The sequence below is a fragment of the Lepidochelys kempii genome, chromosome 2 (assembly GCF_965140265.1).
Source record: "Lepidochelys kempii isolate rLepKem1 chromosome 2, rLepKem1.hap2, whole genome shotgun sequence".
NCBI classification, from domain to species: Eukaryota; Metazoa; Chordata; order Testudines; family Cheloniidae; genus Lepidochelys; species Lepidochelys kempii.
In genome coordinates this window covers 83,368,915-83,381,059 of record NC_133257.1, presented here as the reverse complement: position 1 = coordinate 83,381,059, position 12,145 = coordinate 83,368,915, and the positions used below count along the sequence as shown (strand labels likewise).

The following is a 12,145-nucleotide window of genomic DNA, read 5'->3' as shown; positions in this document are numbered from 1 at the left end:
AAAAATAGTCTTTTTTAAGGCTTTAGTCAATATGACTATTCACAGGTTCCCAAACGGAGGAAATGCAGATGCCTGAAACCTAGTCAGGCCTATGGGGTGATATGCAGCTGAAATACACACAGTAGTGTACAGGTATCCTAGTCAAATAAGGGGAGAAATTGTGAGATTCCAGCCCAAGAAAGGTAAAGAGACGTGGAGGGCAGGAGAAGGGGAGAAGAAAAAAGAAAAAAATGAAAATAAGTAAACCTGATGGAGGTGCACTCAGAGAGACAAGAAAAAGGATAGAAGGTATAGCTGGCCTCACATCTGTGAGGGTGTCTATATGGTAGAAGAAATATATTACATAAAAGGTCAGAACAATGGATGTTTCTGATACTGTTCAACAGTTTAGAATACCACTAGAAAATCATGTATACACAAAATGCTTTTTTTGTTTTGGTCACAAGAGGAGAAAATGTTATTAACAAAAACTTATTTAAAATTCTGAATAAAACTTTGAGCTATTTTACCTGTCAGTTAAGAAGGCACATATAAGGTTTTTTGCATCTTTAGAGATATCATTATCATCAGGGAAGGTAAGAGAGTTCTTATGGTTCATAATCTTACTATATGTTCCAACCAAGGAATCCGCATAAAAAGGTGTATCACCTGAAGAAACAGCAGTACAAAAATTAAATATCTTCATATAATATAAATATCAAAAGTAGTGGAAGTTTTAATTTAGAACATTTTATTTCTTTATCATACACTGTGCCTTTGAAGGCTCTCAGTGCCCATACACAATTAGAAGTGCATACATTCTTCTTTAATAAAAATATCTACTAATAGTCCCCATATTTGAGTTCTATAGCACACCACTTACTTAAAAACTTGATGTTTGACATACAATGTGCAAGTTTCTACTTTTTGTGCACATTCATTTTAGACCTTAATAGGTATAAAATAAGTATTTCCAGGCTCTATAGTAAAACAAATGCCTAAGGAACCTTAACCATTTGATTATAACATCATTTAAACCAAGGTTACTGTCAGATAACAACATTTAAAACATCTAAGGTTTTCAGACAATGCCTCAAAAGGAAACACAATGAAGATCCCATTATTATCCGTCTTTCGTGTTACTCAAATTACAAGAAACAAATTTGTCACAAGATGTCTTGATATATGCTGGTATGCAGCTGAACTTCATTGAACGGCTTGACTTTTTAATTTTTCTAATTCAACTTTGACATTCCTGCAGTTATCTGGATTATTGTTGAACACGAGCCAGAGTTCACCTTGCTTCCATTTTTACAAAATGGAAATCAAGAAAAACATAACATTTTGAATAGCTCTTGGAGAAAATTTTAAAAATGCCATTAATGAGAAGTGTATGTAAAAGTGTGGGGAGAGGGACCTAAAAAAGGTAGACAAGTGTGGGGAGTCTTGGCTGGAAAAAAACAGTTACTAACTTTTTGTAACTGTTGTTCTTTGAGATGTGTTGCTCATGTTCATTCTATGCTAGGTGTTTACATCGCACATGCACAGTTGCTGGAGATTTTTTTCCCTTACTGGTATCCGTGGGACCAGCCGTAGGGTCTCTGCAATCTCTGCAAACATGCTGGGGCTCTGTAATCTCTCAGTTCCTTCTTGCCAGTAACTCCGATAGAGGAATAGGAGGGCAGGTCATGGAATGGACACAAGAAACACATCCTGAGAACAACAGTTACAAAAGGTTAACAACCATTTTTTCTTCGAGTGCTTGCTCATGTCCATTCCATGCTAGATGACTCACAAGCAATACCCCCGAGCTCAGAGTTCATGGACATGCTGATTGCAACACTGCTTTCCTGAAACTGGCATCGTCACGGGCCTGTTTCATGAAAGCGTAGTGGGATGTGAAGGTATGAACAGACTACCATGTTGCGGCTCTGCAGATGTCCTGGATTGGTATCTGTGTGAGGAACACTGCTGACAAAGCCTGGGCTCTCATGGAATGAGCGATCATGATGGCCAGAGGCGGAACCTTTGCCTGCTCATAGTAAGCTCAGATGCAGGCAGTTATCCAGGATTAGAGTCTTTGGGATGACACCGGTAGTCCTTTCATCCTTTTCACTACTGCTACAAAAAGTAGTGTAGACTTACAAAAGGGCTTAGTCCTCTCAATATAGAAGACCAGGGCCAGCCTAACATCTAACATATGAAGCAGATGTTCCTCATCAGTGCTGTGGGGCTTTGGAAAGAAGACTTGCAGAAAAATGTCCTGGTTGTTATGGAATTGCGACATCACCTTCGGGAGGAAAGCCGGGTGGGCCTGCACCTGAACCTTGTCCTTGAAGAACATCATATAAGGGGATTCTGAGTCAGGGCTTTGATCTCGGAAACCTTCTGGCCAAAGTGATCAACACTAGGAAGGCAACCTTCCAAGAGAGGAGCAGTAAGGAACAAGATGCCAACGGTTGGAAGCGGGAGCCCCAAGAGCTTTGATAGGACCAGGTTTAAGTCCCATCGGAAAATCAGGTCACAAACTGTATGCAGCGTCTTCCAAGTCCTTGAGGAACCTGATCATCATCTTGTGTGAGAAGACTGATCTGCCCTGTATTGAAGGTAGGAAGGTGGAGATGGCTGCCAAGTGAACATTAACAGATGATAGAGCCAGACCTCGATGTTTCAGGTAGAGCAGATACTTCATGATGGACTGCAGGGAAGACCAAGATGGAGAAAGATTCCATGTGGAGGTCCAAAAAGTGAAATGCTTCTACCTAACCATCCACCAAGACTATCTACTTGGCTTTCTCCTACCTAGCAAGACTTGCTGAACCTGATTCGAGCAGTCTTGCTCCTCAGGGTTCAGTGACGCACCAGCCAAGCCATCCGGTATAGGGAGGTAAAGTCTGGGTGAAGCAACCAGCTGTGGTCTTCCAAAATCAAGTCCAGATGGGGTGGCAGCGCTAGTGGACCTGCCACTGAGAGGTCCAGAAAGATGCTGAATCACTGCTGGATAGATCATGATATCATGAGACAACAGAGTTATCATGATAACCTTTGCCTTGTCCCTCTTGATCTTTAGGAGAACGTTGTAAACCCAGGGGATCAGGAGGAAGGCGTACAGCAGGTCATCTGCCCATGAGAGCAGGAAGGCATCGGAAAGGGAGCCCTTACTGAGCCTGTGCACAGAACAGAACCAGTGGCATTTCCTGTTCTGTCTGGTGACTAACAGGTCCACCAGGGGAGTTCCCCACTTCTGGAAGATAACACTCGTGACCTCTGAGTGAAGAGACCACTTGTGGCGAGAGGAAAAGGACCTGCTGAGATGATCTACCAATGCATTCCAGTCTCCCTGGAGGTGCGAGGCCTCAAGACAAATAGCGTGCTTCATGCAGAAGTCCCACAATCGGAAGGCCTCTTGACTCAGAGCTGAGGATCAAGATCCCCCTTGCTTGTTGATGTAAAACATCAAGGCCATGTTGTCTGTCAAGACCTTCACGACCATGCCTGAGAGCTTGGGGGGGGGGGGGGAAACGACACCTGGCAGGCCAAGCGTATCGCTCTGACTTCCCCAACTTTTACATGCAGGGAGAGTTCATCCTGGGTCCTAAGACCCTGGGTCCTGAGTCTGCCAATGTGGGTTCCCCACCCCAGGTCTGACACATCTGAAACCAAGGTTACTGTCAGATACAGGGCACCAAGAGGCACCCCTTCATCACAGAACATGGTTCTTTCCACCAAGTCAGAGAAGCGAAGATAGGCGTTGGAATTCTGAAAACCAAGTCCAAGCAGTATCTGTCCATTGAGTAGACTGACATGAGCCACGTCTATAGGGGTCTGAGACATAGCCGCAAATACTGCACCACTTAGGTACACGCTGCCATATGACCTAATAGCTTGAGGCACACCAGAGTGGTTGTAAGTGGGTGAACTGTAACCCAGGCAATTAGATCCGACATAGTTCGGAACTTGGCCTTCAATAGGTAGGCCTTGGCCTGGGTGGAGTTGAGCACTGCCCCAATACTCTCTATTCTCAACACCAAGACCAATGTTGATTTGTGCGTGTTTATTAACAGACCCAGTGCTCAAACGGTGGCCCGTACTATGCCAATGCTGTGCTGAACCAGAACCCACAAGCGGCCTTTGATCAGCCAATCATCGAGGAACGAGTAGACTTGTACACTTCAACATCTGAGATAGGCTGCAACCACCGCCATACATTTCGCAAAAACCCGTGGGGCAGCTGACAGACTGAATGGAAGAACAATGAATTGGTAGTGGCATTGGCCCAGCATAAACCTAAAGAATCTTCTGTCCATGGAACATGGAGATGTGGAAATAAGTGTCCTTTAAATTGAGGGTGACGTACCAGCTCCTGGATTCAAGGAGGGAATGATGGAGGCCAGGGAGACCATGCCAAACTTCAGTTTCTTGAGATATTTTGTTGAGACAATACAGGTCCAGGATGGGCAGTAGGCCCCCTTTGGCTTTCGGGATTAGGAAAAATCAGGAGTAAAACCCCTTCCTGCTCAAGCCTCAAGGAACTTCCTCTATATTCCCTAGACATAAGAGAGCTTGTATCTCCTAGATGAGATGCTGCTTGTGAGAAGGGTCCCTGAAGAGGGACAGGATTGGAGGGGTAGGATGGAGGGGTGGATGAAAACTGCAGGATGTAACAAACTGTTGCAGTACTGGGCACCCAACAGTCCAATGTTACATAGGACCACACAGGGCAAAAGCGCGATAGGCAGTCCAAAAACAAAATGGGGGATGGATCCTGAATCGAGTCTGGTATGTCATCCTCAGGCGTGCCTTCAAAAGGCCTGCCTGGTCCCACCGGGTACCTACTTGAGCCTGACTGGGAAGCTGAGGCAGAAGGCAGGGACTGACTATGCTTTTAACCCTTCCCTTTCCTTTTCTAGGGTTCCCGCCTGTGTGCCCCGAAAACCCGTTGAGGCTGTTGAGGCCTGAAATGCTTCCTGGAGGCCTCAGGAGCAAAGCATGGCCCTTGAGTCTGTGAGGTCATGAAGCTTGGAATCCATCTGTTTGGAGAACAGAGAGGTACCCTCAAAGAGGGAGGTACCCTAAGCAGACTGCTGCACCTCATGCGAGAGGCCTGATGATTGGAGCCATGAACAGCGCCTCATGGTGATCGCTGATTCCATAGTTCTGGCCGCTGAGTCAGCAGCATCCAGAACTACCTAGCGGAAGGCCCTAGCCTCCATCTTGTCTTCCTCCAGGATGACCATGAACTCCTGCCTTGACTCCAGCAGCACAGAGTCCCTAAACTTGAGCACTGAGTCCCACAAGTTAAAATCATACCTCCCCAGCAGCGCCTGCTAGTTAGAGATGCAAAACTAAAGGTTGCCCACGGAATCACAGACTTTAAGGTCAGAAGGGACCATTATGCTCGTCTAGTCTGACCTCCTGCACAACGCAGGCCACGGAATCTCACCCACCAACTCCTGTAAAAAAACCCTAACTTATGTCTGAGCTATTGAAGTCCTCAAATCATGATTTAAAGACTGCAAGGTGCAGAGACTCCTCCAGAGAAACCTTTCACTGAACAGATCCAGCCTCTTAGCTTCTTTATTCTTTGGGGTGGGGCTCTTTGGGGTCCCACTCATTTGAGACTGACACCACCAGGGGGAGGGAGGAAATGTGAGTACATGTATTCAAACCCACTAGCCAGTACACAGTACTTGGTCTCTGCCCTTTTAGAGGCAGGGGGCTGAGACTAAGGGGTCTGCCATAGCACCTTACCAGCCCCAACAGCACTTCATTGACTGGCAGGGCCATTCTGGAGGGATCCCCTGCAGCCAGGATATAAATCAGGCTATGCGTGGACTCCTTTAGCTCCTCAGCTTCCAGCCCCAAGTTTGTGACGACCTGTTTTAGGGGCTCTTGATGGGCCCTGTAGTCATCTGGCAGAAACCGGTAACTAGGACCTACAACTGCCTCATCAGGAGATGAGGAGGAAAAGGCTAGCACAGTAGGAGGGGCTGGTCCTTCCTCTTCCACCTGCACCACCTCCATATGGGCTACTTCAGTGACCTCAGTGCTGAGGTCACTGAAGTACCGGAGTTGGGGTCCGGTGCCGGTCAGGATGAAACAGTGGCTCATCTCTTGGACACCACCAAGTACGACTACAGGTTCCAATATTGCCAGTGCACTGGCCAATGGCCCCGTGGCCAAGCACCAGCTGCGGTGCCTGTACCGAAGTCCAGTACATAAGTCGGGTACCGGTACTTTTTCGGCAGGGTGAAGGATTCCCCCTCGGATTCCAAAGAGGACTCTTCCCTTGGAGACCAGGTGGTGCCGGGAAATCGGTAACCGGCACCGGGGTGGGGACCGCTGTGGCAGGGCCATGGAGGACTTTCCTCTGGGAGGTGCCACGGTGGTTGCTATCGCACCACCCCCTGAACCCTCTATCCCTGGTAGCCCTGGCTGGCAAGTGGCTTTGGGGGGTGGGCGGTACAGGGAGAAACATCAAATCCTTTGCAGCCAGGAATGCCTCCAGAGTCAAGGGGGTTCACAGGCACGAGGTGCCATGACCAATCTCAGGAGTTGGAGATGGGTCCCAGACTGGTCTCGGTGCCCTAGGCAGAGTCACCAGAGCCAACCATGGCTCTGGGGAAGACGTGTGGCCTGGCACGGGTCTCACTGCATCAGCTGCTCCCTGCTTGGCCCTCTTTGGCACCAGAGAGTGCCCTCTCTCAGCAAGCTGTTTCTTATGCTTCTTCCTCAACACCAGCAATGGAGAATGGTGCCAGGAAGAGCACAGTGCCAGTGGAGCACTTCACCTGGAGGCTGAAGTGCTTGGCCCCGATTTGGAGCGGCACAACTCCGAGGACAGTCTGAGGGCTGCCTCCATGAGCAAAGCCTTCAGACCAAATATCCCTGTCTTTCTGAATGCAGTCTGAAGCCCCTGCAGATCTCCTTAATGTGAGCTTCCCCAAGGCACTTTAGACATCTCAAATGCAGATTACTCATTGACATGGGCTTGCCGCAGGAGGTACATGACTTGAAGCCTGAGGACCAGGCCATGTCCAGTCCCTGGGCCAACGTCGCTTGACAACTGGGACTGCTATTTACACTACATACACTAATATTAACTGATAACTAAAAACACTAACTGCAAAAACTATGTGGAACAGACTACAGAGTCCAAACCACTGGGAAAGCCTTGCAAGAGCAAGGAGGTAATTCCAAGCAGCCATCCTGCGTGTAAGAAGGAACTGAGAGGGTGCAGATCCGGCAGAGCCCCTTATACCAGCACGTGTATGTTGCTACAGGGGGCACTAGGGCTGGTCCTACAGATACCACTAAGGGGAAAAAATCTCCAGCAACTGTGCATGCGGCACACGCACACCTAGCGTGGAACGGACATGAGCAAGCACTCAAAGAACAATGGGAGCTTTATTTGGGCATCATGCAGCTTCAGCTCCAGGAGGTCTCTGCTCCTCAGCAGCATGGCCCCAACCCACTCCCCAGCAGTGCCTCTGGATACCTGCAGTGCTGAACAAATTTGCACAGTAGTTCCCCCTGGTGGGAGGAGGCTCCAATTTGAAGAACCAGGCAAATCACCTTAGTTCTATATAGCCAGGCTTTTATCCACCAGACGCAACCAACCACCCCTGCCTCCCAACTTCCCTGCATAGAGATGAGGGAATTTTCCATCTGCCTCCTGCCTCGCAGCCTTGCAAGGGTTAGGCTGCCGGGTCTGAAGGGCAGGGAGTACAGTGGGAGATCCTGCTCTACAGCAAAATTCTTGCATGACAGTCTTTTGGTCTCAGGGCTCCCTGTGGCTGCAGGTTTTGCAGCCACTCTGAACCAGCCATGTATGCAACCATCTTTTTAGATAAGAGGGTCTCTAGTGGACTGATATGGAACTTCACAAGTTTACCTTAGTAGCTTAACCTACGAGGCCCAATACAAGCAGGAGGTTAGTCTTAACACAAAGCCAGTCAACTATGCACCAGATTAGAGTACGACACCTATCTGCATAGCCACAGCGCACAACACACCACTAAACAGAACTACTATGCTTGCATGGTGAGTGAATGTTATTCATCTTTATGGCTGAAAGCAGCCAGGAGAGTACAGTTTGCTTCTAGGATGTTTTCTGACACCCTGCTGTGCATGTTGCAACTGTGCACTGAAACAAAATTTTGTTGTTGTTCAGGTACCACGGACAACAAGCTCACATACCAGAGTTTATTAACTGCTCTAAAGAATTTTCAAATATGGTCAATTCTTGCTGTTGGAACCTTGATTATGGAATTCCTTCTTTCTCTCAGTCCACCAGTGACTGTTAGTTGACCCTGCCATGACTTAAAGTTAATTTAATTGCTCAATTATTTGCTTGATTAAGTAGTAGTTTTGATGGGTGGCTACTGCTGCAATCTATTACAGGCAAAATGACGGATATATAATTATAGGTACATATATATGCTCAGATGTTGAGTTGGGTGCATCATTAACCACAATAATGTAAGTCCTATTAATATCGGCATCCCATTTAGTGAAAAAGACATTTTGTGCCGATTCATTTTATCCAAATCAAAACAGGATTGTTAGGGTGCTTAATGTTCAATCAGACTCCAGGGGAGAAGTCTTAAATGTTTCTAGAGTGTCCACCACTGAAGTGCTGACAATATTTTAACAAGGAGCTCTCAATTTTTTTCCTTAGCCTGTGATGTATATGCTTGCAAAGAGAAAGTGAATTTATTAATTTGTTTGCCCATTTTAAAAAAAATGGTCTCATAACCATAACCAAAAACAGAGTCAGCAACACTGGGCCAACTTCTATTCAGTGCCATATGCTGAATTTTTATATTCTGTTTCTGAATAATATACCAATGTATTAATACAGCAAATAATTCAACTTGTTTCATCTGAAATGGGAGGCAAGGTGAATTGAGATCTTATAGGATCATTCGAACTAGGCTTCCTTGCGAAACATCTTTGAAAATACCTGATACTTGATGCACTTTGGTACTTTCCACAAGTGGAAAAAAAAGAAAGAAAAAAAAACACTTTTGATAAATTATATCTGGAAGGGATGGTTTAGCAGTATCTAGTGAGGGGAATAAAACTGCATCAGAAGCAAAGAATTCTACCAATAGTTCCTTTAACGTAATAACAAAATTAACAACACTAACCCACAAAAGCCCACTGATATAATATTGCTGATGCCTCTGTACAACACAAACATATTTTGTAAATACTACAATTACTGGCAACCAGTAAAGCAGGATAATTCTGAATTAAAGTACATGAGAAACATCATAATGTGATTTTAACATGAAGTCAAGAAGCAAGTGCAGTTAATTTTACTCATAAAACATTGATGACCTTGTTACTCACCAACAAGCATTTCATACAAAAAGACTCCAACTGACCACCAGTCACATTCTCGTCCATAGTAACCATCACCCCCTTGGGATTTTAATACTTCAGGAGAAATATAATCCGGTGTTCCAACAGCTGTATCACATCGTACCATACCTTCCTACAAAGAAAACAAAACAGTAAGGCTCAAATATTTAGAATGGGAATTGCACAACATTTTAAGGGAATATTTATCATCTAGATGAATACTCCTTTCCTAAACAATGGAAATTTCTGAAAATGTTGGTCTGAGGTGGGCATTTTATCATTCTAAAAATATCTTTTAAATGCAGCACATAACTCCAGATCTGCCGAAGATACATTTTAATACTATTAAATAACTATTAAACTGCTCTGAAAAAAATCCACAGAACCACAAAAAATTAAATATTAAAACTTGAAATCCTAAGTAGACAAACTGCATAAGGGACAAGGGCTGAAAGGAATGTCCCATGGCTGCTTGTGCCAGTGGAGAAAGAACGGACAAATTAAGGGCAGTCTCTTGGTTGTGATTTGGAATACTGGATTCATGGTCAGCACCCACTTGCTCTTCTCTATTGGTCATACAGTTCTGAAATGATTCTAGGCTCCATAGGACAGGGCACGCTATTCATAGAGAGGGGATCTGCAGATGTAATTACATAATGAAAACTGTTGCTTACAACTAATTTTTGCTTAACATATCCAATTTAAAACCAGTATTGTACTTGCAATTTTTTTTTGAGTGAAATTAAGTGTATTCCAGACACTGAATTGCCTCTGCAACACCAATATATGCTAAAGTCTATTTATTGGGGATAGGTGTCTTTTTTTTTTTTGGTACTTTGCCGCTCAAAAATAAAAACAAGGTTAACATCATCATAATTTTCTTCATCAAAATTCATCATTACCTAACTGTGCCATAGTTAAGATATAATTAAGCTTAACATACAGGGCCAAATTCATGCCTAGGATATTCCACTAAAGCCATTTGAGGCAATTATGAGGAACTGCCTGCACATACTGCCCAAGTCTGGCCTTATTTGAAGGAGCTCTTAGTGCCTTTTATTTATTTATTATAAAGCAGCTAGACAAAGTTCTTCATTCAAGTGTTCCTGAAAAGATTTAACAGATGTGCTTATCAGTTACATGTGATCTATCAAGGATCACCCATTTCAAGGGTTTTCCCCTAGTATATGTTGATGTATGCGGTACTGTCTGACAGAAACCAATAACACTGTGTAGAGAACAGCAAAAAAAATTTTATAGCGTTTGCAAACTTGCTTTGGAAATCATTTATTATTTTATGGCCTCATGAGGACATATTGCAATAGAATAATTCTGAGATTTCTTTCACCTGGTTGCTCAAACATTTTTGCTGAGTGAAGTTATGGCAAATAAGCACATAAAGGGCACAGTAACTTTGGATACTGATTGTTTCATCACAGACAATTGACACAGAAATTGCTTCAGCTCATTTCTTTTTTTACTTCAGTAATATGATAACCAAAGACATGAAGGAGATAGTCAGTATGCAACCACTGAGACACTGCCATGACCTCGGATTTTTCTAAGGAACAATATGGATTTGATTCTTCAGAGCTTTGAGTAGCACATTAGCAGACATAAATGCTTCCATCAAATTAAAAAGAGCTCCTTTTCATGTTTCTCATTGCACTGGTTTGCTGTCAACAAGTCCTTCAATAACCTGATTCTACACTGAAAAGGTTGCAGCAGAATCAACCTTTACTTTTCAATTGTGATGAGGCTGCTAAATGGCAATCACATGTAACTTTTTAAAAATGATCAATAAGAAATCTCTTAAATTCTTGCTTTTAGTTTCCCCCTATTTACCACTGCTAAATAGCTTAAGTCCCCTCAAGCAGATGAAACAAGAAGCTCGCTCTGCAGTCTAGGTCAACGAGAGGAACAGAGGTAGGAGGAAAAAGAAAAAACAAGAAAGTACAACAAAGGAATTTCAGACTCACTCACATTGGAAAAAACAGTCCTCTTTTTCCCAAGTTCGGGGGGGGCGGAGGGGGAAGAGTTTATGTACTCTCCCTGTTGATAACAGAGACATGGACTGCAGTCTCAGACTAAGAGGTGTCAGGACTTTTAGTAGTCTCCTTTTAACCAACAGTAAAAATAGAGGATACAAATGTTATTTGCTCTCTTGGTACTGAAACTGTGGTGCACAATTCAACAATTAATTTTCCACTGTACACACTGTGGAAACTAATATACACTCTGATATGGAAAGATTTTCTTATGACTAAGGCAAGTACCAGGACATTTAGGCTCCTTTTATGTCTCTGCCACAGAATTCCTATGTGACTGAAAGGCACTTAATCTCTTAATGCTTCAATATCCCATCTGTAAAACTGATAATAATTTCTCCCTAATTCATAGGGATGCTGTGAGGCTAAATTTGTTAACAGATGTGAGGTTCTCAAACACAACAGTGCTAAGCACCAGAGAAAGTCAATCAACCAATAGCAGATGGAAACCCAAAGAACAATATTCACAGGATGCGCTCCTCAAATAGCAGTGCTAGATTCAAGGTTTAAATATACCAACCTTATTCATCTTCATACAAGTACCAAAATCTGCTAGTTTTAAATGACCAGCTTTATCCAGCAGCATATTATCAGGCTTCACATCTCTGAAAAATATTACATTATACTTAATTTGACAAATTAGTTATACTTACCAAAACAAGACAACTATTTTTCTGATGTGACATGACAAGAAGAGACTAAGACTCTTAAGATGGCAAGAAGACACTTCAAAAAAATGCAAGTGTTCC

The 12,145-nt window shown here is 43.9% G+C and overlaps 1 protein-coding gene across 4 annotated transcripts in view; it reads right to left on the bottom strand.

The window, feature by feature from the left end:
- Nucleotides 1-12,145, bottom strand: part of ROCK1 (Rho associated coiled-coil containing protein kinase 1) — a 182,150-nt gene that overhangs the window by 90,150 nt on the left and 79,855 nt on the right. For all 4 annotated transcript variants that reach the window (XM_073331427.1, XM_073331428.1, XM_073331429.1 and 1 more), the window contains exons 6-8: nt 11,917-12,001; nt 9,337-9,481; nt 510-648 (exon numbers count right to left, since the gene is read on the bottom strand). In XM_073331427.1, coding sequence (XP_073187528.1) covers nt 510-648; nt 9,337-9,481; nt 11,917-12,001 — 369 coding nt within the window. The remainder of the gene's footprint in view (nt 1-509; nt 649-9,336; nt 9,482-11,916; nt 12,002-12,145) is intronic.